This window comes from Aptenodytes forsteri, unplaced genomic scaffold (assembly GCF_000699145.1).
Source record: "Aptenodytes forsteri isolate BGI_AS27 unplaced genomic scaffold, ASM69914v1 Scaffold221, whole genome shotgun sequence".
NCBI classification, from domain to species: Eukaryota; Metazoa; Chordata; class Aves; order Sphenisciformes; family Spheniscidae; genus Aptenodytes; species Aptenodytes forsteri.
In genome coordinates this window covers 1,118,434-1,143,038 of record NW_008794411.1, presented here as the reverse complement: position 1 = coordinate 1,143,038, position 24,605 = coordinate 1,118,434, and the positions used below count along the sequence as shown (strand labels likewise).

The following is a 24,605-nucleotide window of genomic DNA, read 5'->3' as shown; positions in this document are numbered from 1 at the left end:
AAAGCACTTAAGCGTCCTCCCTAAATGAGTACAGCATCGGCTGCTGCAGACGTGCACCCGAGTGGGGGCAAGGCTGCTGTCAGGAGGAGAAGAAAGGTGAGATGCCCAGTGGTGGAGGAGGATGCTGCTTCCCCAGCCCTCCTTTTCTAGGCAGCATGTTGGGGGTTTTCCCCCCAAGCACCTCTAAGAGACTCAAAATCACCCCCTCTGCCAGGCCACCAAAGCAAGACTCATCAAAACAACCTTCGCCACGCTCACGGGAAGCTTTTCTCTCATGACCAGTCTGTCCTCTGATTTTCCTGAGAGTCGTGTTTGAAAGCAAAGAAAGAACAAACACTTAGAAACCTGCTGATGCTTTGAAACAGGGTTTTGGGGTTTTTCCCCCTTAACTATTGGGCTAAGATACAATTTGAGAGCAGCAGCAAAGCCCCGTGTGCCACTGAGCTGTGCGTGGCGCAGGGATAAAAGCGTAAAGATGTCTAACTCTTCTGTGGAAGAGGCAGAAAGACCACCTGGGAAGATGAACCAAACCAGCTGGCAGGCGTGCTCTGATCAGCTGTTTATCCCCAAAGGCTCAGGTTACCCTTTCTAAAGGATGGTGAGGGAGCGTATTGAATACAAGATCAAAATCGTTGTCGGAAAAGGACAGATTCTTCTGAAGTGCACCCAGGTAAATAGAGACAACAGTATATGAAGAACTCACGCATTTCAGCAAATGTTTTGTAGCAAAAGAAATTCAACCAAGACACCAGAATTTCTTTCTGATCGCTCTAGTCATCTGATTTTCTTACTCACCCAGGTTATTTCAACACGTCCTTCCCGGGATGCCCTTCTAGCCTTATTCTTTCTTTGTACTCTTATGATCTTTGACTGCTCCTTTCTCCTCAGTAACATGAGCCTGAGTTGTTATCTGAGCTTTTTCGCGGGTGGTGGTGCTTTTCCCTGGTGTTCTTTCACTCTCTTCCTACATCTTTGCCTTTTTCTTCATTAACAGTGACAACAGCTGTGCCAGAAACATGACAAAGGGAGCTGGTGAAGCCACCGAGAGCATACACCAGTGCAACTGCACTGCTCATCTTCAAGCTTTCTCATGCTTAAGATCTAGATTTTAGACTATTTGAAAACCAACAAAACTTGATTTTTTATTTTTAAAAAAGGTGGTATCTCAAAGCAAAACAATGTAGTTATTTACTGTATTGTATCATACTAAAAATTAAGTATTTAGTAGAATTTCCTATCAATTTTTGCTGCCTGATGAGTAGGAAAAGCACATGGGAATATACGTATTTTTTCATCATATTTGGAGTTTAACTCTCCATTCACGGCAAGCCCACTGTTAACTGTGGCTCTAAGCACGGCGTATGCATGGCCTCTCCTGCCTTCTCCAACACCATTACACCTGGACTGCAAAATGTTGCAGTCAACATAGTGTCACCTAAGGCAGCCTGCCCCTGCAGAGTGGAAATAAGCATTTGATCTAGAGATAGCTACCCCAGTTCCTGCATCGGGATACGCACGGAGCCATTTTCTGACTTGGAAAGGGAGACCACACAGGGCAAGTCATTCTGCTCCCTACACCTGGGGTCTTTCTGAGGGCTGTCTGCTCGCTGCACAAGCGACGGGAAAGCCTCAAGTCTGGGAGCAGCACCCGAGGAACCGACGTAAGGTGAATCCACCAGCAAGGAAAGCAGCGTTGGGACTTCAGTCACGATACAAGCAGCGCGTCTAGAAATGGAGCAAAGCATCTGTTGTGTTACTGAACAGTGGGGCTCAAAACTGCAGGAAAGCGAGCTTAGAAGATGACCTACAAAGCTATATTTATTCATTTCCAGCAATCCTTCCCGAGGCACCCAAATGGCACCCGAGGTCCAATTCTGTGTTCATCACCATTAAACCGGAGTACCAGAAGAAATCTACTGACCAGCACCGTTCTCATCAGCCAACTGCCAGGGTTACTCTCATTTATACGTCTTCTCCCAAAGTGTAGCTATAGCTTCACGCTAAAAATAGTTCCTTACAGCCTGAAGGTTATTCTTCTCATCTCTGCACCTATGTACTGTAACTGTACCACAGCAGACGTGAGCAGGCTCACAGGGCTCTGCAACATGCGTCGTCTAGCTAACAAAATATTAACTAAGTCCAACTATGGAGAAATGTCATCAGCTGCTTCTGATTTGATAATGGGAAAACACTGCAGCAGCAGCAGCAGCTGATTTTTAAAAATCAGCCTCTCCCGGCTCTTTTCTGGTATCTTCCTGGCACTTGAAATCTCTTTAGCCGGGCACAGGATTGCCTTTCTGCTAGGTTATTAAATTAGCTCAAGCAGGCCTGCTGCACGGCAGGTTGATCTGAGCAGCGCTGCTCTCATCCCCAGCCTTCCCCATCGCAGCACCAAAGCTCCTGCAGCTTTGGCCACGCTGGTGGGGGGCACCACTGCCCCCATCTTACACGCACCCCTCTGTCTGGCTTAGCACTCAGGCTGCGTCCTCCTAGCCGGGGAGGGATTTCCGAGTGTCCTCAGATCCGAGACGGCTTTGTTTTTAACTTCAGCAGCGGCAGAATTAATTTGAAGTTGAAGGCTTTTGAAAAATCCTGCCCTTAGTTGGTTCCCAACCTGCGCCCCCCCCCCCCCGCGCGGTGGGTTGGGGTTTTTTTTGTGTTTTTAGCCCCCCCCCCCCCCGGGTGATCTTTGGAGATATTCTGTGTTTGTCTGGCTAAGGGTGAATGGTGAGGGAGGATGTACTGCCAGAAACAGCAACGGGGGGTAACACTAAACTGGGCTACGAATCCATAAGGAGCTTTGCCAGGCGACTCAAGGAAGTAGAAAAATGGAAGAAGTCTCATGAAAAGGCATGAATTATTGATTCAGCAGGAAGAAAACTGCTGGAACAATCCCACTCCTGCACGCTTCTGTCAGGATTATCACCAGAGAAAGTATTAAATAAGCATCGAGGAGCTCTGTGGAGGAAGCCTGGAAAAGTGCTACCAGTTCTTCCATGAAGAGTGTTTTGGAGGAAACTGGAGATAAAAAAAATATCGGGAAGGTGGCAAATCCACAATAAATGTTCAACTCTGCTGACCAGGCTGGTCGCGCACTTACGCGTGTTGCTGAACAAGCACGGTGCTGGCCCAAACCCAGGTGCCTTTCTGAACCAGAACTGACAAGCAGGATCTCAAGTCCTGCGGCTGACCAGCTCCCGAGGCCGAGGGGACCGGCCCCTTTAGCCTCCCCTCTGCCCAGCACATCACAACAGCATGACTAGTTTTGAAGAGCTATCATTATAGTGGGTTTTTTGCTCCAAATGAGTTTTGCGGCACCACTCGCCACTTTCTTAAATCATTTATCAGACAGGTGATGGGAAGGGTGCAGTCAGCACTTACAGTCCATTTTGAACCATTCCCTGAAGGAGCTTCAGAAAGATTCGAGCCCTCAGCAGCACGCGAGAGCAGGGAAGGAAGGAGGGAAGGAGGGAGGGAGGGAGGCAGGCCATGCAGCTGGAAGCACTATATTCACTTTCCCTGCACTCTGCTAAATTGAGCATCGTTCCAACCCGACCACTAATGTTATGTTAAAGGCCACAGATCTCCAACGCTGTACTTGCAAAAAGGCACAGCAACCTGAAAATCACAATTTCCCTAAACGTATTTTAACACCCTGTTATCACCAGCATCACTTAAGATTTATCGGAAATGAAAGCAATTCCTAAAGTACGCACGGCTTCTATTGCATCTGTTCGTGTGCTCTTAGGCACGTTACTGTGCTGTAGACCTGTCTGCCTTGCCCCCTCACAGATGCTGCCTCCCCTGCAGAGGACACTGCTGCACGGCCCGTGAGGCAGCTCCCAACCGCCGCAGTTTCCAGCCTGAAACGCAGCTGCAAAGGAAAGGCAAGAGGCCAGCTCGCAGGCCTGGGAAGCGGGAAGGAGCAACCGCAGTCACCAGGGCCAAGACAGCGCCCAGGGTAGTTATGTGCCTCTGGACCTGCTGGCAAGATATTAAAAAACAATTTAAGGGACCACGTCAGCCCGATTTTCCTAAATCACTCAGTGTCAAACATTTTGTAAAGGATGGAAAGCTTCCTCCTTTCTTCTGGGAGCACCTAGCACAACCAAGAGCATAGCTGCCCAACAACCAAGAGCAAGAGAAGATGAAAAAGAGCAGTTGGCTGAACAAACGCATGGCTCCTGCCCGCGACCCCTGGCACACTCTGCAAAGTACTTTGCAGGCTTGTCCAAGGCAAGAGAATACCCAAGGCAAGTGGAAACTCCATTATATGAGTCATTAGCTGAAGCATCAGAAACACAAAGCTAACCAAAAACCCACGATACAGCACAAAATTATAACTAGAGAAGCCCTTCAGCTAGTCACATTACTGTAATGATGCTCCAGTCTTTGCAGAACAGCCTGCAAGGAACATGTAGGCACCGATCTTTAGAAGAATCTGTTTGCCCTTATGTGTCAGTCATATTTGATCACCCCTAGCCTAAGGGAGAGTTACCAAACAAAAGCCTCCGTCTGCGTGAGCTGGAGTTGAGGTAAAACACACCACCTGTTCAGGAGCAGCCTCCTTTGAAATTGAGGTTACAAGCCCATGAAAGCTTGAAACCAATTGCTCTTTGGGGACGGAGTTCTGCAGCGTGCCGTATGGCATCAACAACTACCTCTGCCTTTGCGCAGGAGGCCTCAGCGCACCGAGCGCCGCGATCAATGCCTGCTGACTTTGGCTACTCACCCGACTAGCACTGCTTGGATTTAAATGCCAGCTGCACGGGGAGAGTAGTCCCGATTAATTGAGATGGGACACAGCTAGTCTGTTCACATGCCGTCTTATACCTATTTTACACAACGTAAAGCTTTTGCAGCTACACCCCGTTTGAAAAATCAGCCCTAAGTGAAAGGAAGGCTGGGACAAAAGAAAACCTGTTAGTGAAGTGTGAGGCCAGGACTCATTTGAGCTTTTCTGCTATGGGTAGAGCAGCTGCCTTTATGGGGTATCACCACTGTCCTCACCTGAGAGCGCCTGCCGAGTTTGCAGCAGGGAAGCCCCCACATGCTTACAGCAAAAGGAAAAAGAAAAGAAAAATGTTATTCAGGTCTAATGCCGTTACGTAGATACAGTAGATAACTAATAATCCCCACCTCGTCCTTACAGTAACAGTATTAATAAAACAAAATCAGAATGAAAGGGCCATCCAGTGACTTCACCTAAGGAAGCTATAAACAGATACTAACTTCATAACCCGCCTTCCTCCAGCCCTGCAGGATCTGAAGTGCAAGCTTGAATTCCCCTTCCCATTAGCAGCATTTAGTCGCTATCGTCAGTGGAATTGAGCGACCAAAGCCAACGCCACTGGCATGAGAAACTGAGAATGCTATCTATCTGGCAAATACCAGAAGTATAGTTTCCAGGCTTTTGCTTAAAAGCCCAGGAAGGCGGTTTTGGCAGTCCCGCCCTGGGAAAGCAAAGCTGCCAGGGCTATCCCGTCCAGTGGGGAAAATGTTCCACTCCTTCTTTATGCCCTTCATCATTTCACCAATCTCCCTCCTCTTCCCCAAGCCACATTTTTTCAAGCTGAAGACCCCTAGATTATATTTAGCGCCTCCAGCAGAGAGTCCGTTCCAACCTGCTCTTTTTCACTCTACCACATACCGTTTCTAAGTTCACTATATTCAACAACCTCCAGCACTGCACTGTTAAAAATAGCCAGCGCTTGATGTGGGGACGACAAGGAGGGGAGGAATCCATGTGAAGGTTAGGGTATGATTTGGCTGCAGGCTCCAGCTCCTGCTTAGCTCATGGTGCAGCAAAACTCAAACCCACCAAATGCAGCTCTTCCCCCCCTCAAGGTACGGCAAAGCCTGAGCATTCAAAACAAACACTGATCATACAGATTACCATCACAAGCCTCAGTGCATACGCGGTGCTTTGTGTAACTTAAGGAAGGCTTAACCGTCCCTGATCACGGGGAAAAGGGATCCAGTTCCCCAAATTCCTGTTACATCAAAGCCAAGGGCAACACGGGGGATCTTCCAGCCTGGCAGGCAGCACCGGGCTGCCCGAGGGCACGAACAAAGGCTCGGGGGAAGAAACCCCTCCGCAGGTATGGGGAGGGGGAAGAAGAGGTGAGGGGCTGCATTATTTAACAGAGGCCATTTAAAAATTCACTCTATCTTCTGTTTACTCTGCGTAGGGGTATGTGTGCTAACCTCATCACAGCATCATATTTCATCACGGGGTTCCCACACTTCAGCACAGGCACACAGAGCTTTTGTACTTAAGGAAGGTTAATTCCCCCAGGGATTTGAAACTCTCTCTGTTTTTCTGTATCTGTTGACATATACATTTAAGATTACCTTCCCATAAATTATCCCATGAAAGCTTACCTCAAGGGATACGGTCAATGCTCTGTGTTTTGCCTACGCACAGAACTCCATTACCCAGGCATGCTTTAGAGGCGCGCTGCTGATATGCTGCGGGGAGAAACGATGCAAGCAAAACTGCTCTCTGCATCAAGAAAAAAGGCCAAAGTGAATGAAATTCCAGTTAACTAAACTTCCTAGAAACTTTTCCTTTCCTTCAGAAAGGTGGCAGTGATCTGTACTGGAAGACAGTCATTTTCATTTGAGCTCCATGGAGTGAAAGTAGGTCATCCAGGCTGACAGACCTAAAAATTAGGAATGTCTGCTTGTGACTGCGGAGATGAGGGGACGTTCAAACAGGAAAAGCAGCAAATCGCTCCCACCATTAATCACAGGACTTCACTCCAAACAGTGGGATCCCATCAGCGCCCTCCCTGTCCATCGGTCCCCCAGGAAAGGCAGGGGGGTTTCTCTCAACAAGGCCAATTTCTTTTTGAACTTTAGAGCTGGCTTTGGCACAGATTCCCTGTTGATATGGAAACACTGGTTTGAATAAACAGTGCGCACACCACAACAAATAAGAAGGGTTTTGTGCCTCTCTCTGACTGACCATATTCATTCAGAGCCGGTTTTTGTCCCTTACACAAGCCCTTCGAAAGTGGAGATAACGCCAGGTCAGTAAACTCCCCTTGTATCAACATTTATTCATTTTCTGTATGCTATTGCACCAGCTCAGTAATAACAGGTCCCTGATAAAACCATTTTCTTTAAATGTCCCCTTTATTTTAGATCTTGAGCATTAAAGAAGTCCTAGCGATTCAGCCATTCAGAGCTGCCAAGGACATTTTAACAGAGCACAACCAAAGGGTTTCTCACGGGAGGAGGGACAGAAGTGGGAACAGCAGCGGGAACTTCCCCAGCTTCCTATGGTGCACTTGCACTACAGCAACAAAGGGGGTGATTAAGGCTGTACTTGACTCTTCTCAATCACTTTCGTTCACATATAAAGCTGAAAAAAAAAATTTAAACCTTTTCAAATTATTAAGACTACATGAATCAAGAGCTAACTGACAATCCCGGCTCTAACACCATAAATGACAAACTGTCCCCTGGGCATTGCAAAGAGGATTAAAACCTTGTCCTCCCCAAAAGGTTGCTCAAACGGAGAAGGGATGTGGCTGCAAGCACGGTGCGGTTTGACATGTCTTGCATGGGACAGGCAGAGTGAAACTCCAAGGTACGCTGCCAAAGGAGAGCTCAGCCCAAACACGGCTTAAGCAATACTAAGCATAAGCAGGGCCACTAATATTTCCACAGATTTATCATGTGGGGACACTTTTATAAACATTCTCCTGAAGCACCTGTGACTCAGATACTGCAACTACAGGCCAGTGTGTGGCAGCGTAGTTTGAAACTGGCTAGAAAGCTGAAAACCGCACAGAAAATCCTACCTTGACGTGCACTGAAAATAAGAGAAAATGGGAAAGTAACACTAGCAAAACGCCCAGGCAGCACCGGGCAAGCAGCTGTTGTTATCCGTACCGGCAGAGGAATGGATGGTGAAGAGCCGGGCGATCAGGAGCACAAAGCCAACCTTCCAGATGTAGGCATAATCCACACGTAGAAGTTTCGCCGGTGTAGCTACATCGGTCGGCTGTGCGGAAAAACCCCCAATCTCTTGGCGTACGCAGCTCATACCAGCAAACGGATCACTTCTCGTCAGTACAGGCCACCCAGTTAGGTGGTTCCAGCCGGTATAGGCTACGGGTCTGCCATGCGGACTTGCCAGCATGGCATAATTGCACTGGCAATCCCTTTGACCTGCAGACGAGCCTTTAATAAAAAGAAAATCAGACGGGAGTGTGGGACGCCACCAGCCACAAAGAGTGAAGTTTGGGATGCCCCTGTGCATTGGATCCCCGGCAGACTGAACTGCTGCCGCTGCCCGGCGCTCTTCTTCCATGCCCCTGGTTCTGGGCACCCTCTTTGACAAAAGGCTACTTGCAAGCCGGCAGGAGTTCAGGCAAGAGCAATCCAAACTAGGAAGCGCCCGAGAGACAGACATACCTCAGAAAAGCTTATTTGCGTTAAGTATACAGAAGATGTATAACTTGGCTAAGATGCACCTAAACCCGCAGAAGCGTTAGATCTTTTCTAGCCATACCTGGTTGAACAATCTACATGTACATACACGTGTACATCCCCCTCACCTTCCCCAGGTTTGCTGGATAGCCCACCCGAAGCACCTGCTTTTTCTAGAACCATCTCTGCTGTGGACCAGATTAGGGGAAAGCACAAGGTTGTCTTTTTTGACAGCTCAAGAAACCTTCATAAGGTCTTTCAGTTTGGTGTCATTCAATATGGTGTTAGAGAAAAACCTGAGCAAACAGCTCGACCTTCAAGAGCTGGAGAAATTCTCCTGTCATGAGAAGTCCTGGTCTTTCAGACGCCGCTCCGGTACCACTGGTGTTATCTGGCAATAGAGAGCTCAGAGCCCAGGAGAGAGCAGGAAGCCTAGGTGCTGATTTATTAATTGGAAAACAGAAAAGAAAAAAAAATTGTCCAAAAGTGCCGCTGCCTCTGCTTGTCTATCTAGCTGCAAATGACCAGTACATTAACTGCTGCCAACACCTCATAAAATAAGACAAATGACGGCAAATCACTTCTCCGCACTGCTACCTCAGAAGCAGTGTTCTGCCAACACAAATACAATGAAAGGGAACACACCTCCTCTTCCCTAATTATCCTTATAAACTGCCAAAACGTCAAACAAGCCCAAAGCAAAAACATGATAAAGCAGCAAAATCAAAACTCGGTGGCCTTCGTTGAAGCTATTTATCATCAGAGCGGTTTGAGTCAGGGCCCCGGCGTCTTCTGCCAGACTCTCAGGATGCTGAACCAGTCTCTTTCGCAATCTCAGTGTAACGCAGTACAACGAATCAAGCCGTCCTTCTCATGGCAGAGAGGAGCCAGCTCACGCAAATTACCTGACTTCAATATTCATAAATAATACACTCTTAACAGCGCACAGCTGTTTGGGTGCTCAGCACTGCTGACAGATATGAGAGCGGCAGGAGGAATGAATCAAAAGCCTTTTGTTTAGCTACGGGGCAAGCTTCCCACACAGGCTGGAGGCGGAAAGGGAAGACTTCCTCTGGAGCTCCCCTTTTTGTTTTTCAGCTGTTACGCTTCCTGCGAGACGGCATGTTCATCGAGCGCGGCAGTGAAAACGGGAAGAAAAGCTTTCTTCCCCTCTTCACTTCTTCCCCCAGAAACCTTCGCCTCTTGTAGACATCTTTAGATATCCTGTTACGCGGTTTTTATCCCACGAGCTCACCTGGGAACCTGACGGGCAAAAAGCTTTGTAACACACACTTTGGTGGTCGTCAGCCCATCCCAATGCCCCGAAATAACAACGTAAGAGTAAAACAAGGCTGAACGTCTCTCGGAGAAGATACACATACTTTTGCTCAACCAGAAATTCTGGCTCGCTGCTGCCTGCGGATGCTTTCTACAGTCTGTTCTATGCAGGCGAACGCTGTACCGACAGCACAGCCGCTTCGGCAAAGCTTTGGTGTGTCTGTAACTGACTCTGCACTACCAAAATAAACAATAAAACACTGTCCCATTGATTTCCCTTTCCACAGACCACCAGTCGTGACAGCCAGCCTACCAAGAGCAGCCGCTATATGCAGTCGAGGTAGGGGGGCACTGTGTTTTGTCTGTTGCAGGCAGGTGAGATCCGAATCAATATTATTGATGCAACTTTTGTGATGAGTAATCCGCAGTTAAAGATTTTCTGCAAACTCTGCAGTTTCGTAATTGGCCCTTCCTCTTGTTTCAGCTTCACAATCGTTTGCCTTCCATAAATTAAAGGGGAAAAAGAGTAACACGACATTTTTAATTTAGCAGATATCCTAACCTTACAACTAACCCAGGACTTTATTACTCTCAGATTTCCACATCATTTTATGATTTCATGCAGTCTTATTCTGATGGCAAAATTATTTCATTCAGTCTCAAATATAAGGAAGAGAATTACACAAAGCCAATGAACATGTTCTAACTCCACCATTTTCCATGGAGCAATCTCTCCTTTGCTAAAGCTGCTGATCTAACTGCTTATCACAGCTCCATAAACACTTTATGTCAGAGGGGAAAGAGAGAATAAAGAAACAGACATTTAAGTTACGGCAAGATTTGTTTAGGTTTTTTTAGTGAATAGCAGTACACTGAAATTGTTTTCAGAGGACAAGACAGTAAAAATTAGTGCAATGATCTTAAAATTATCAAAGACAAGCCAACCACATAGGCCTTAACTACTGCAGCAGGCTGGCTGCAGAGCACTGGGCTTGTACCTCCAGCCCCAGCTCCAAGCAGCGCTTGCCCCAGCCCTTGTGCGGCCGTCCCGTCAGGCAGGGCAGGGAGCAGATCCAGACGAAAGTTATATATAAAATATATATATATACAAATGCTGTCATAAAATTACTAGTGCCAGGGTCGGTCGTATGTAGAGAGCAAGGCCAATGGAGAACCTTTTGGAAAACCCCCACCCGTTGAGTATAGCCTGCGTATCTCTGCTCCTTCCCTGCCCTTCAAGCCAGCGAGCCTCTTCCCCTTCCCCTCTAGCTGATGGCTCTTTGCCCTGGCAATGAGGGAACGGGCAGCACTTTTTCGGCTGGTCCTTCGGAAAGAGCCCGGGCGTCCTCTGTCCTTTCCTGACTCCAGCCTTTTCCAAGAGGGATCCTAAGTTCATTTTCTTTGTGAAAGAGCTTAATGGTTACCCAGTAAGAAGATTAACTCTAGAAAGTGTATTAAGGCAGCAAAGAGTATGAGAAAAACAAAACAAAAGCAAGATCAAAGTAAATCCAAAGTAAACAGAAACCATCCCTTCCGTAAGGGTAGAGGAACCAACCTCACAACGCTTAATACAGGTAAATCTGAGTGCTATCTATGATTTTAATAAAACCTTATCTCTTGTTATTACCACTGGCTGTACTCGTGTCAGTGTGTCTTGGGACCACTGCAAATATTGTCCCCTACCCTCAGTGCTGCCTGTCTTCTAACTCATCTTTGCAATCTGCGAGAAAGCCACTGAGCTGGACGGGACATCTAACCAGGTTCAGCATCTCTGTAGCGAAGCAAAGCCTGGCTCCTCGCTATACCGAGGTTTCAGTCACAGGAAAGCTGAGGGTTCTTGTCTTCTCTCACTCCTCTTGATCGCTTACTGTTCTTCTGTCCTTGGAGGAGGCCAATCCAATTGTCACCACCTCCATTGTGCATTCACCTTTCAACACCGGCATCTTTCCTGATTTCTCTGCAGGGCAGGACAAAACAGGCCCTTGGCAAACCTCAGGGAGGGCATCCTCCGGGAGGATTCTCTGACAGGTCTTCAGGGAAAACCTAAGCATGTCCAGTGCTCTCTAGTACACTCCACTGCCATGCCCTCAACTAGTTCCCAAGGAATTTTAACACCTCTCTGCCCTGCTGTGGCAGAAGCACCCACCTCACCCAGGTGCTGCCATGGCACAGATGTATGAAAGCATAAATGCAGCCGTCCTAGCATAAGCCTCTTCACAGAGTTGTCTATGTCAGCAGGGCTTCTTCGGCAGCTGCCGAGGCAATTGTCCAAGAGGCAACCAGCCCACCTGAAACCTGAATCGACTCTGCAATTCCACCTCTCCACAGGGACTGAAAAAAAAGCTCAGGAGACCAGGCGGGACAGCAGGCACCTCAAAGCAGTGCCTATGTTTGGAGGGATCAGTCTGTGCTTTTGCCTTTGTAGCTGAGGTCCCAGCTGCTTACTGCCCCTTAATTGGATTATCTAAAAAAAACCAACCACAACCCAAGCCACCTGAAAGCAGCCTGGCCCAGGTGACCACGTTCAAGCACTGCTGCCAATAACAGGCCAGCTCCAAGAGGAGAGAGAAGTGGCTAAGTGTATTAGATAACACGCCAACACATGCCACTCTTCTGCGTAGAAGTTCCCCCTCCCAGAGTGTCCTCTTCTGACCTGCTCCAGGCTTGTTTTGTTGCCTCTAACCTCAAAGGCTATCCTTGGAAACCACCAGTTGTTGCAAACGTGGAATTGAATGAAAAAAATCACTACTCACTAGCAGTGAGGCAACCGCAGTATGCTAAGAGATCTGCTCCTGGTTTGGCTCCACAGAGAATGATCCCAAACAAAGAATTATTAGGGTCGTACAACGGGAGCCACCAATTTTCAACTTGGACCTTACAACATCGAGGGGAAAGGAGCAGGGAAGCCACAGGTGGATGCCCAGGACCTGCCTGCTTTTCCAAAAGTATGTGAGGGAACTGTTGCTAAGCAGAGACAGAGCATCTCAGGATGGAGAAAGTTAAATATCACTGGGGTTGGAGGCTCGTAGTTGGGTAAGAAGACTTTCCCAGGTAGGCTGAAAGTACTGGAAGGTATGGTTGCTTCAAAATGTTACAGCTGCTTCCAGCTAGATGAGTGTGCGGGGCAAGAGCTGTCCTAAGGCATGGTCCTGTGTCCCTCTCCATGTTGTCATGTGGGTGACAATCACAAAACCCACGCTGCCAACCTAAAAAAGGGAGGGCTTGAGGTCATACTGCAACTACAAGGCACTGGCCACCAGCACTGCTCCATGAAGAGAAAGAGATAGAGACAGAAACAGGAACAAATAAAAGGGTAAAATCTTCTGAGGAACACATTTCACAGTTTGACGAGACAGCATCCAGAACCTCTACTTTAATTTTACTTAGGTGTCTTTGCTCAGTAAGAACCTACTGAAACACAGATTAAAGGAGTATTCTGGCTATAATATTGCTACACTGTTAATTGCACCATTCCAATTAGCATTAAGGTTGCAGAACTGAAAATTAAGGACGTAGGTAGGCAGGAAAGTTATTGAAGGTATACAGAATTTTGCTCAAAGCCTTTCTTCCTTTAAAACACGGGCACACAATGTTCTGCTTTATCTTTGCAAAAATAGTGATCGATGAAAGAGGTCCCAGTCCTGCTCCAAGCAACTGTTATAAACTGATTTCAGCCTGTCGCAGTTCTTATATACACACAAATAAATAAAAATTGGAATAGCCTCTCTCTCCAGCAGACTCATACCTCACTATATGGCCTCATTAACTGTCAACCTTCCAGATGGGATACCAAAATAATGAAAGCCAGTCACTCTGCTGTCAAGGCAAGAAAACCCGTTCTCTTTCCAGCTCCTGTTGTCATAACACGATGGATTATTCCCTTGCCTCCTGCACGGCATGCTAAGTTCTGCTCAAGAAAGTTGCCAGGCATCACCACAACTTCACAAACTTTGACTGAAACTCCTGTCTTGATAATCAGAAAGTTGCCAGGCATCACCACAACTTCACAAACTTTATCAAGACAGGAGTTTCAGTCAATCAGTAACAAAAGTTGAGATCTAAGGTGATTTCTCAGGCCAGCTTCGAAAGGCATACAGTACAAGGGTTCCATTGTGCAAAGTTCATCAGCAGGACACGGGCTAATTAACTAAGCGGCTTTTTGGAACTAGTTAGTTTTCAAGTAACAGTTTTCACTATAAACAGTCAGGCATTATCTACATCAAAAGTTAAAAACTTTGGAGTGCATTTCCAAGCTGGATTTATTAACAGATTTCACTACTATTAGCACTACCGAAACATCTATTTTTACACCCAATTCTACACAAGAAGTCTATTATCTGTATGCGTCCAGAGACATTTCAGCAGGAGGGGCAATCGAGACTGCACTACTGAGATCTATGAAGCCTGCCGCAACATTCAGACCTAGTTTTCTGCTAGTCTATAAGACCCCAATTATAATGTGATTAAAAATATAAAACACAGCAGTCTTTCCAATGAAAAAAAGCTATTTTACAATCCTTCCCTTTCCCCAGGCGTGGCTGCATATATTAAAGGAGATGGATATTTTGCAAAACCAGCCAACCAATATAAATGTATGCTACAACTCTGAATGACATGAAGGTCAATGCAGAACACATTACCCCCCTTCTCTTTCCGTGAAAGTATATCTATTTATATAAAAATATATGTATTTTTATTTTTAAAATATTTAATTACTCTGCACTCACTTTTCTACATTGATTATGTTGCTGTGTCCCATTAAGGCAGAGTTGCACTTACAGAAGATTGCAACCAGCCACCATGTGAAGGACCAGAGTCATTCTCAGCTGGCCAGCATTACTGCGTTACCCAAATCATTTTCCAAAGTAACTCTCATTTGCATTCAGAATAACCATGGGACTAGAGAACGCTGGAAGACACGAAAAAAAAGATTCTCCGAAAGAAACAGTCACGCTTTGAGAATAACCTACTTTTTGAACCAAGACAAAGGTTTTTTGAAATTTGCACAGAGACCTTATTCAGGCACCAGTTTTCTAAGACTTGAAATAAACTCACTCTTACTCCCAATTCAGCTCTCTGAAAGGATGAGAACACACACAAAGACAGCCCATATGATATACCGCAAACATTACCCTAGTCTAAGAAACAGGTCACATTGGTGGAGACTTGGCACTAAAGGCCGATTTTAACTTTATTACTCATCTCCATTTTGGAGCTGTTCTTCCACGGTTACCTTTCAGCACAGTTGCCTTTCTGAAGCCATGCACAGTTGCACAGGGTGAGGTAGCATCTTCTATTCCACCAGCTGCCGTAGTAGGGACCCACACCCCTGAATGCTCCTGATCTACCCCATGGCCCTTGTGAACACACGTCCTGGAGTGCTGCAGGACCCGAGCTCCTGTGCAGACCCTTGCTGTAACCCCTGAAGAACCTCTTCTCAGCAGGAAGAGGATTTGATATACATCAATATCTGAATATTTTCCCTCCTTTCTCATGGGTGTCAGCAAGACGCCATGTACGTGGTGTCACTCGCTTCAGGCCTTGCAAGAGTTTAACCTGCTGTTTTCAAGGGCTGGTGCTTAAAAAGTGGAGGATCCAGTCACAGGACTCGGAAACACTCTACTCACCTTGTTCACCCTTTTCTTCTGCTTCAGTTTTATGGTGCAGAGCCTCTTTCCCCAGCATCCAGCTCCTAACCATACACGTCACCAAGCGAAGTCTGAATCTGAAGCTTACCTGATCTTTCTCAGGCTTGTCAGAGATGTCATTCAGACTGGTGGAAGTCAGGTTTCTGTGAGTCATGGCTGGGCTGCCTGTAAGAACAATGTCAAGACCAATTAAAGCACCTGTTTCGATCCAGTCAGAATAACACAGAGGCTCAGGCTACAGCAACACCTTTCTTTGCACAAGGGAGGTTGATGTGGGGAATTTAAGACCCTGACAGGCTGCTTTCTGTGACTTTACGTGGCACGTGGGATATTAAGATGCTAACGCTTCGCCACCTCTGACCCACAGTGTTCCCATGACTCTCAGGACAGCAAAAGCGTCTAAGGACTTTGCATTATTCCTGCCTGTGAGAGAAAAAGCAAAGCAGCAACGGGCTGCTGACACTGATGCTGCTGGGTCACCCAGGACCCAGTCACAAACCCATCCCTCAACAGGGCTGGGACCCTCGCGGTCACTCCGACCTGCAAACCCCTCGCCTTAGCTCTCCTGCATAGATGACATCTGCCCTACGCTCCCCAGCATCCCAGACTTCGGTATGCAGCTCACGCAGCGAGGGAGGTTGGCAGCTCTCGGTCCTTCGAAAGAGCCAATAATAAAAATCTACCTTTCTTCAGGTAAGCTCATGAACGAAGTTCATGAACCTTAAGCATTTTACTGATTAAAACAACGTGTGCACCACATTGATAAGCCAAAAGTCACCAATTCCTGACACCAGATACCCCAGAGAGATGAAGAAAACCCCCGGAGACAAAGAGCTGAAGCAGTTCACCTCCGTTTCTTCTTCAAAGACCAACTGCTTGTCTGTAAACCTGACACGCTGGCATTCAAGCACTGCAAAACAGCTAGTAAGGAGTTGCTTGCACCCTCATGGACTACTTATCCTACTTACTCCTGTGTTCTCAGAGACTAGCAGAACATATGGAAATAGTTCTAAAGAACTTGGAGGAAAGTCCCATGATTTCAGAATTCAGTTCTACAATCCCACTAAAAGCATTTGTAGTTAAAAGTGAAGAAACCCAGAAATAGCCATAATTGTAAAAGAAGAAAAAGAATTTAATTAAATAAAATAAAAAAAAAAAAAAAAAGACTTCTGGGATGGATAAAGTATCATAAACCACAGCGGTCAGTATGCATTTTTTTAATTATTCTGAAGTTTTCCCATCCCTTCTCACCCACGCTCGCGGGAACCAGAAGCATAGCAACAGGAGCTGTTATCACAGAGTTCCTGATCACGAACGTAACTGGAAAGACAGAAAATACTCAAAAAGAAATGGCACTGAGGCATTTCCCAGCTCAGGCTATGTTTTGAGACAATATTGATTAAACTTACGCTTTGATATTCATACCAAAATGAAAGTCCAAGTTTTCAGTACTCATCAGCTCCCAGTGCAAGCAGGCTCTCTAATAAATCAGCATACAAAAAACAGCATACCACCAAAAAAAAAAAAAAAAAGGGAGTGGGAAGAAAAAGATGTGGACTCCCAGCACTGGGTTTTCTTACAACATATTCAACGTATGTGGAGAGAGACTTAAAGCTTTCTTTCTTATGAGCCACTTGGAATCACACTATACCTGCTGTGTGTTAAGAGCCACATCCAGGAACGTCCACACAGCAAAAGCCAAGCACATTTAGATAAATTAGCTATTAGAAAAGGGGAATCCCCAGCTTTCTCCTGCTGTTATTGCGGGCCAGATTTAAGATCCCACCTATCTCTACCAAGTTTTTACAACTGTGTTTACTCATGGAGTGAGAAATGCCACTTGGAAGACTGGTTTAAGCTACATGTGTTAGTAACCATTCTCCTAACTAATTATTAGCAAGCCAGACTTAGAAACGTCTATAAATTTTGATTGAATATTTGATATGAATCTGTCGGTAGGAGATAAACACATAAACAAAACAGGAAAAAAGTGATCAAACTTGCTCACGTATGTTGTGTCTGTTACATGGCGTAGATATTACTTTGTTCATAACACCTTCTGTGATATGAATATTTAATAAATATTTCTATTCGGTAGAAAGCAAAGCTGGACAAAAACTCCCAAAATAAACCCAGGTTATTGTATTCCTGAAGCCCATTACCAAAACCCAGGGCTCCTTTTTCTTGTATGGTGCAATTAATTATCTTTTAAAGGTTGCACAGACACTGCCAATTCTGGGAAATCTTTGACAAGTATATAATGTACCCATAAATTAAAATGAAAGATTGACGCTCGATGTAGAGATACACATGGCTGCTTTGCAAATCTGAGCCAATAACATCAAATAAAGAATCAGAGAGGCACTTCAAAATGCGAAGCTTGTTCACGCTGATAATTGGTGTCACGCAGCTCAGTGAGTCAAAGCAAAGTTTCTATCAGTTTCTATCACCTGAGTGCTACCGAGTGAGAGAAATTAAATAAGAAAGCCTTCGGCAGAGTTAAACAGACCTGGAGAAGTTCAAAGACCTGCAGAGATGGGAATACTGGTGGGCTGCTCTCAGAGCTGGGTATCCCGCACTGCCCGCCTGCCCAAGGCCAGTTCATGGGTTTGGGAGAGCCGCTGTTCTGCTGTGGATGCTGAGACAGCATCGCAGAGATCGATTTCCTCTTGTTCAAGCCTTACCATGAGACCTCCGAGCCTTGGCATGGCTAATGACTCCAACTGAGAAGGAACTAAGTATGGCTTCCAAAAAGCTTTGAGCAAGGGTAGAAAATACTCATGATTTTATTTTATGCAGTTGTTTAACGCTGTTTCGATGCATTTTCTGGGTATCCCGCACTGCCCGCCTGCCCAAGGCCAGTTCATGGGTTTGGGAGAGCCGCTGTTCTGCTGTGGATGCTGAGACAGCATCGCAGAGATCGATTTCCTCTTGTTCAAGCCTTACCATGAGACCTCCGAGCCTTGGCATGGCTAATGACTCCAACTGAGAAGGAACTAAGTATGGCTTCCAAAAAGCTTTGAGCAAGGGTAGAAAATACTCATGATTTTATTTTATGCAGTTGTTTAATGCTGTTTCGATGCATTTTATTCGGAAGAGCTGCACTATGTAGCTGCAGAGAAAGGCATCCGCTGAAGGTATCCCTTCAGTTTCTGCAGACTGCTTTGGTGGTTTTCCAAATTTCCAGGTCCAGTTCTGGAATAAACAGACTAAAATCAGGGTCCACAGCTTTCATAGCTGACATTTTTCCAGGTTAGAACATTTGTTTGCTTTGTTTATTAGATGTCCAAGGCCGGATGTTTCTTAGGAGATAACGACCCTTCTTTCTAGAGGAAGCGGCTAATGACTTTATCGCCTCTTGCTAGCAGCCTCTTTCTCCCAACACGATCAACATAACCACATCAAACTCACAGCAGCTCTTCTCAAGGCATCCCATGTTTATTCCAGACCTGGACAGACCCATGTGCCAGAACACTCATCTGCCTTTTCCGGTTTTACCCTTTGATTTAATGAATACCACACTTCCCTACAAACACGACCTTGACTATACTCTAAAACCATCACAGCTACAGCAGCACTACCACTACAAGGCTGAACACGGCCAAGGGCACGGAGCCTAGAAGCGAGGGACATCAGACAAAACCCTGTACGACAGGAAGCATGAGCCTCCGGGCAGAGGGCTCTCGGGAAACTCCTTTTGTCACAGTTAGAGCGCTTCGGACAAGGAATGTCCCCCTCCCGCCCATAAATCCCTCGCTGGCAATCCAGCACTGCTCTGATATTTTCTCTAAAGAAACAGCTTGTGTGATAGCACTCCTGTTTCAGTCAGTGACAGAGCTCCTACCAGGAAGGAGGACCTGAGCCCGAGACGAAAGCAAGCCTGCACCTGCATTCATTTCTGAGAGTTATCCCCACAAAGAGCTGTGAGCACGTTAGCCATAGCTCCAACTTCCTGGCACAACACACAGACCTTATTCACTCCTTTTTTCCGTCATCAGACTGGCCTTGCAGTAAGAGACCTGAGCACCAAAACTTTACAACGTACTCTTTGTTCTTGGGACGTAGAAAGCGTCTCATAATCCCAATTTAAATAGGGCTCTCTCAGGCTAAGATGATTCGTATCTCCATCTCCTCGCAAGAAATTTAACGCTTAATGCTGACAGCCAAAACCTCTTCAGCATGTAGTATGACTGCTCTCCCCTGACGTTTGGTGTCTGGGCATACCATCTTTTGAAGATGCCTTACAAGGTCCTCAAGTTCAGACTAGTCCCACTCAGTACTGACTTAGACAATCTCTAGAACACAGACTGGAAAACACAAGCTTCACCTTTTACCAGCTTTGCTGACCTAAGGAACTTGACAGTATCCCAGCCTGCATTTAGTAGTTTTCCCCAAATCGCTGAATTGATGTTGACTGCCAAGCAAAGTCACTAACAGAAAAATGCTGCCAGAAATGCAAGGTGCAATGTGTGCAATGTTGGCTCAAAAGCCATTTGGCTTTGTGGACACTGTGGCCCAAATCTGTACAGCCTAAATCCCTTCTGACTCAGGCTCCTAATGGTTGTGTACCTTTGAAGACCCAAAGCCAGGAAGGACACGTCCAATACTCATTTTTTAATGTTTGCATAACAAGCCTGCTCCTAAGAGCAACTCTCTGCAGCAGACTCAGCCATCGACCTTAAAAACTTGGGAGTCCTTGGGTGAGCAGCTTCTCTGAATCGAGAGGAAATATGGGAGCAGAAGGAAGCAAGAAGCCTCTCGGCCTACAGGCTCTCAGAGCCCTGAACAAACCAGCGGAAAAAAAAGATTCTGCTACTGAGACCTCAGCCAAAGACTTCGGCACACAATATTCACCCTTACGCAGTTTGCTAACTAAGGATAATTTCCTGATTCAGGCCTAATTTACATTACTGTCTCTCTGGCAAAGGCGATGCGCGCCTCTCCTTGGCTGTGCTCAGTCAAAGTACTGGTGCAAGAAGTAAGGCAGGCAGCCCAAACCCCTCCATGTTATCTCATTCTACTAATAGGCTCGATAGTCATCGTTCACGGGGAATATCCTGAAATTCAGATTTCTGTAGATTGCTATGGCCTATAAAGAACGCCTCTGTGCCATCAGTGCAATAAGCTGTGCCTTCCTGGGGGAACAGCACGCTCCTCTGTGATCAGGAAGGCTCCTGATGAGTAATGTTTTACAAAGGATAATCAGAGAGAAGCGGGGCTGGAGAAAAGTCCAGCTCAGCACCGAGAGATAAAGCTGGTGGGGTCTGCTAGCTGTGTGACAAAGGGAGCCTATTTTCGTATTTAATTTATACGGAAATTGAAATATTTAAGCTCGTTGCATTTATAACGCTGCATTGGTGGCAAAATTCATGAAGCCCTTTTAACAGCCAAAGGATACTTCAATAGATGAAAGAAATGCCACTAGATGGCTTAGGAGGGAGACCACCACCTGAAGGGACGTGCAGGCTGACCTACCTGTTTCATCCCAGACGAAGAAAAAAAGCAAAACAGAGTGAAATAGAGCAGCAGGAGGAGATAGTGGGGGTAACACAGACAGCCAGACGTTTTCTATGCGGTTTTGACATTTGGGGGGCCACCGAGCGAGCCAGAGCAGCAGCCGTTCCACAGGGAACGCATTTGCAGTCTTCCCACTGTTAATGCAGCAGCAAAGCGTTAGGAGACCGGCTGGTGCGAGTTACCCGTTCCTCTTCCTCTCATCTCCCCCCCCCCGCCCGCCCTTACCCCTGCCCGTGACTTACTGAGCCATCCCACGCTGGGGCTGCGCTGCACTCGGATTTCATCATCCAACGTGCGGGTTGCTAGGCAGGGCACGGAGCTCTCGAGTGGGCTGCGTGCTTGCGCGGTGCAAGCAGGAGACAGTAGCAGCAGCAAAGAGGAGGAAGAGAGCAAAGTTGAAAAGTCAAAGAAAAAAAAAAAAAGGCAAGAAAAGAAACGCTCAAGCAATTGCACAAGCAAGCCAGGTAGGAGACAGAGTGTTTGAACAGTCACAGTTACACACAAGTGCACGTTTCTGCATAGTTCGGTGACCAAAGCGGTGAGCCCGCTCATTTGGAGCACCACATCTCCTCCGTGGCTCCACCTTTCAGTGTTCAGTTGGCAGGTCTAGAGCCAGTTTTTCATCCCCGGTGTCTAAAATCCAGGCATCTCAGAAGTGGATTTCAACCAACTGAGTAAGGCAGTTGCAGTAGTTGTGCTGAGCAGTCCCGAGCTGCGGTGCGGTCAGTAAGAATGGCAAACACACAGCGCGTTTGAAAAAAGATCAGGTCACGTCCCTGTAGGAGCCAACCCTGAGCATCCTGACCATGCACGTACCCAGGCACGCCAATTCGGGCTTGGAAATGCGTACCTTAGTCTGCAACGCTTCAAAAAATGCTAACAGCTAAATACATTGGTGGGATTTTTCCAAGCATTCCTTGACTGACTTAAAAGTTTTCTCCTCCTCTGCTGGTATTATTCAGCTGACGCCATCGCTCAACTCTCTAAAGGGACTGAGGATGCGGTTTGTTGAAAAACGCTTAACTGAATAAAGCCGAACTCTAACGTAGAATAAAAACTTCAGAGGAGAAAAGTTTTCATCTTTTGCTAGCTATCCTTCTCTCGGTGCATCAGCCAAGGCGTTGCAGACAGCCTAAGTGTTATTTTAACTCCACTGTTCCCAAACTACGCTGTCAGCGCAGCGAAAATAATGTTCATGAGGTGTTTGGGCAGCACAGGCACCATCCGCATGGTGATGCCTCGCATGCCGTTAGTTATGGTGGTTAAACACTCACACTTAAACACACACACAGTTTTCTACAGCCTCTGCCAGCTTGGTTTTAGTACGATTCGACCACTTCTCTTCAACGCTTCTGCCAAAGGCTCTCACGGGTGTTAAATTACACCAAACGCTGGCAGGCAGGAAGCTTGTAAACAAAAATGTCAAAACCGCATAGCAAACGTCACCACCGAAGCACCGGTAAGCACTGATGAGACAGTCCTCAGGCACCTGCATAAGGAACGGTGACCAGGGTTCTCATTTTATACAGGGGCAAACCCACGGCAGACCTGCGTTACAACCCAAGGGCGTGCCAGCTGGGCAAGGACTGCTGGAGAGCTGCTAGCGTATACGTTATTTATTGCGGGGCTTCGCGTCAAGTGCTGTACCCTGTGCCAGGAAAGGACACAAAGAACTCTTAGAAAGCCAGTCAACAAAACAAGACACACAAAAAACCTGTGAAAAACCCTGCAGGAGTTCAATTGAAATGTAAAATCGAAACGTCCTTGTTGAACACTTCATACAGCTCAACCTTCTACCGATAAAAGAAACGAAAAGGGCGGTGTCTTTGTAAGGTAACTTTGAGTAATTACGCTTTGTCTGCTCGGCTTTTTGATAATCATCTTTTTCCTGATGAATGGACAGCAAAGGAGTGCTTTGATTCACCCTCCTCCATCCGATGTCACACAAGAAATTACCATCTTTTGCCCAATTTCTTTCCCAAGAGCAAAAGGATTTCTGAGAAAACATCCTCCCACAAGCGTGATCCAAATATCCATCTTTATGACGCAGCCAAGAACAAAAGGCATTCAGCACACGCCTTTGCTGCTCCCGAGTTCCGCGTTTCTGCCAATCTGACTGCTACGGAGTCTCATCTTCAAAAAGAGCAGTGAAATGAAAGAAGGGGGCGGAGGATGACTCTGCTACCAGGGACCACAGAGCCACGGTCATCCCTGGTGGGGTTTGCGAAGGCAGAGGGAGTGGCTGGAGATGCTCAGCGATCGGTCAGGGCAGTGGCGGGGGCGGGAGGTAAATCACCCTTTCTTAGGTTGCTGAATTTCTACAGGCATTTCACATAACTGCACAGGGCTCAGTCATCTCAGAAGATGGAAATAAGAACGTGGCAATAGCCACGGACTGGGGTGCTTTACGGAGAAATTCCCAACAATACGCAACAGAGTGGAAAAACACTCATTTTCACAGGCCAAGTCTTAGCAACTTCTGCTTATTTACCTTTTTTCCTGCTTTATGCGTAAAGAATATCTTAGGACACATTCAGAAGTTTTAATTATGATTAAACATAATACCAGAACAGGAGTTTATACAAGCTTATCATGAAGCCAAGAAAGGCATAGAAAATTTTAGAGCCCCTAAGACTTAGTTATGTAAGCGCTCTGAAATAACTGAGATACAGGCACCTCAGTACCTTTGAGAACCATGGCCCAGGGGACATTTCCAGATTTCAGATCTAACAAATACCCTTGAAGAAATCTGTCATTATTTAATTTGGGTTTTAAGCCTAACTGCCCTGAAAAAAAAAAAGGAAGGAAAATCATGGGCAGAATCCATGCTAATGACATTACGCTAAAGCGTTTCCTAAATAAATGTTTTTGGAAGTCATTTAATACAATTAGGTACCTATCAAAATCATAGGTTCCAAATCAGTTGTGATTGCCCAGTAAGAGCCGGTAAGTTGCATAATATTTTTACACATAACCAACAGCAGGGTCTGGTTCAGCTTCAGTAGAGATCGTTTCATTAACAACCCTTAATGAACACACAGTAACTGTGTCCATTAAATGAGCAGGGTGCTTTGTAATTTCCATCAATGTGTTTTATGCGTAAACGAGAGATGAGAAGTTCCCCCTTTTAACAACGGCAGTAAACGTCAGTCGAGCAGAAAGCCAAGCTGCTTCCCAAAGGTACCAGCCCGTAAACCTATGGTGCAGAGCCATGCACAGAGGGGCTGCCGTTCTCACGAACCTGGCGGCAGCATGAATATTGGATGAAAGCGCTGAAACGAAAGGTAGAGACCGAAAGGAAATACCTCCCTGGAAAGAAACTCCAGGGAAGTTGGGGCTGATGGCACTTTCATTATTGTGATTAGCCATGTTGAGAGACAGCTGCACTCCTGTTGGCCTCATTAAATTTTTATCTGTCTAAAGGACAAATTCTGCCTTTAGAAGCACATGAGAGGCACTCATTGAATTCCAGGGAGCGTGGTCTATCTCGATCAAATACATTCTGGAGTTACTTTTTCATTAAAGTGTAAATAATAAATTACAGTAACAACTATTCATGAAGTATTTCCCTTTGTATTTAAGTCTCTCCCTCCTTAAGGCTCAAAGCACTTGAACTGGCAGGGAACATAACGCGTTATATACTCTCATAACGCACAAACATCCCAGGTGGGGAAACCGAGGCAAAACGACATGAAAGGAGTGGCTGAAGGTCAGCCAGCG

General features: G+C 46.3%; 1 protein-coding gene across 1 annotated transcript in view; it reads right to left on the bottom strand.

Moving 5' to 3' along the window:
- Window positions 1-24,605, bottom strand: part of SLC4A4 (solute carrier family 4 member 4) — a 205,418-nt gene that overhangs the window by 61,837 nt on the left and 118,976 nt on the right. Inside the window, exon 7 of the mRNA XM_009288809.2 lies at window positions 15,457-15,533. Within this exon, the coding sequence (XP_009287084.1) occupies window positions 15,457-15,533 (77 nt within the window). The remainder of the gene's footprint in view (window positions 1-15,456; window positions 15,534-24,605) is intronic.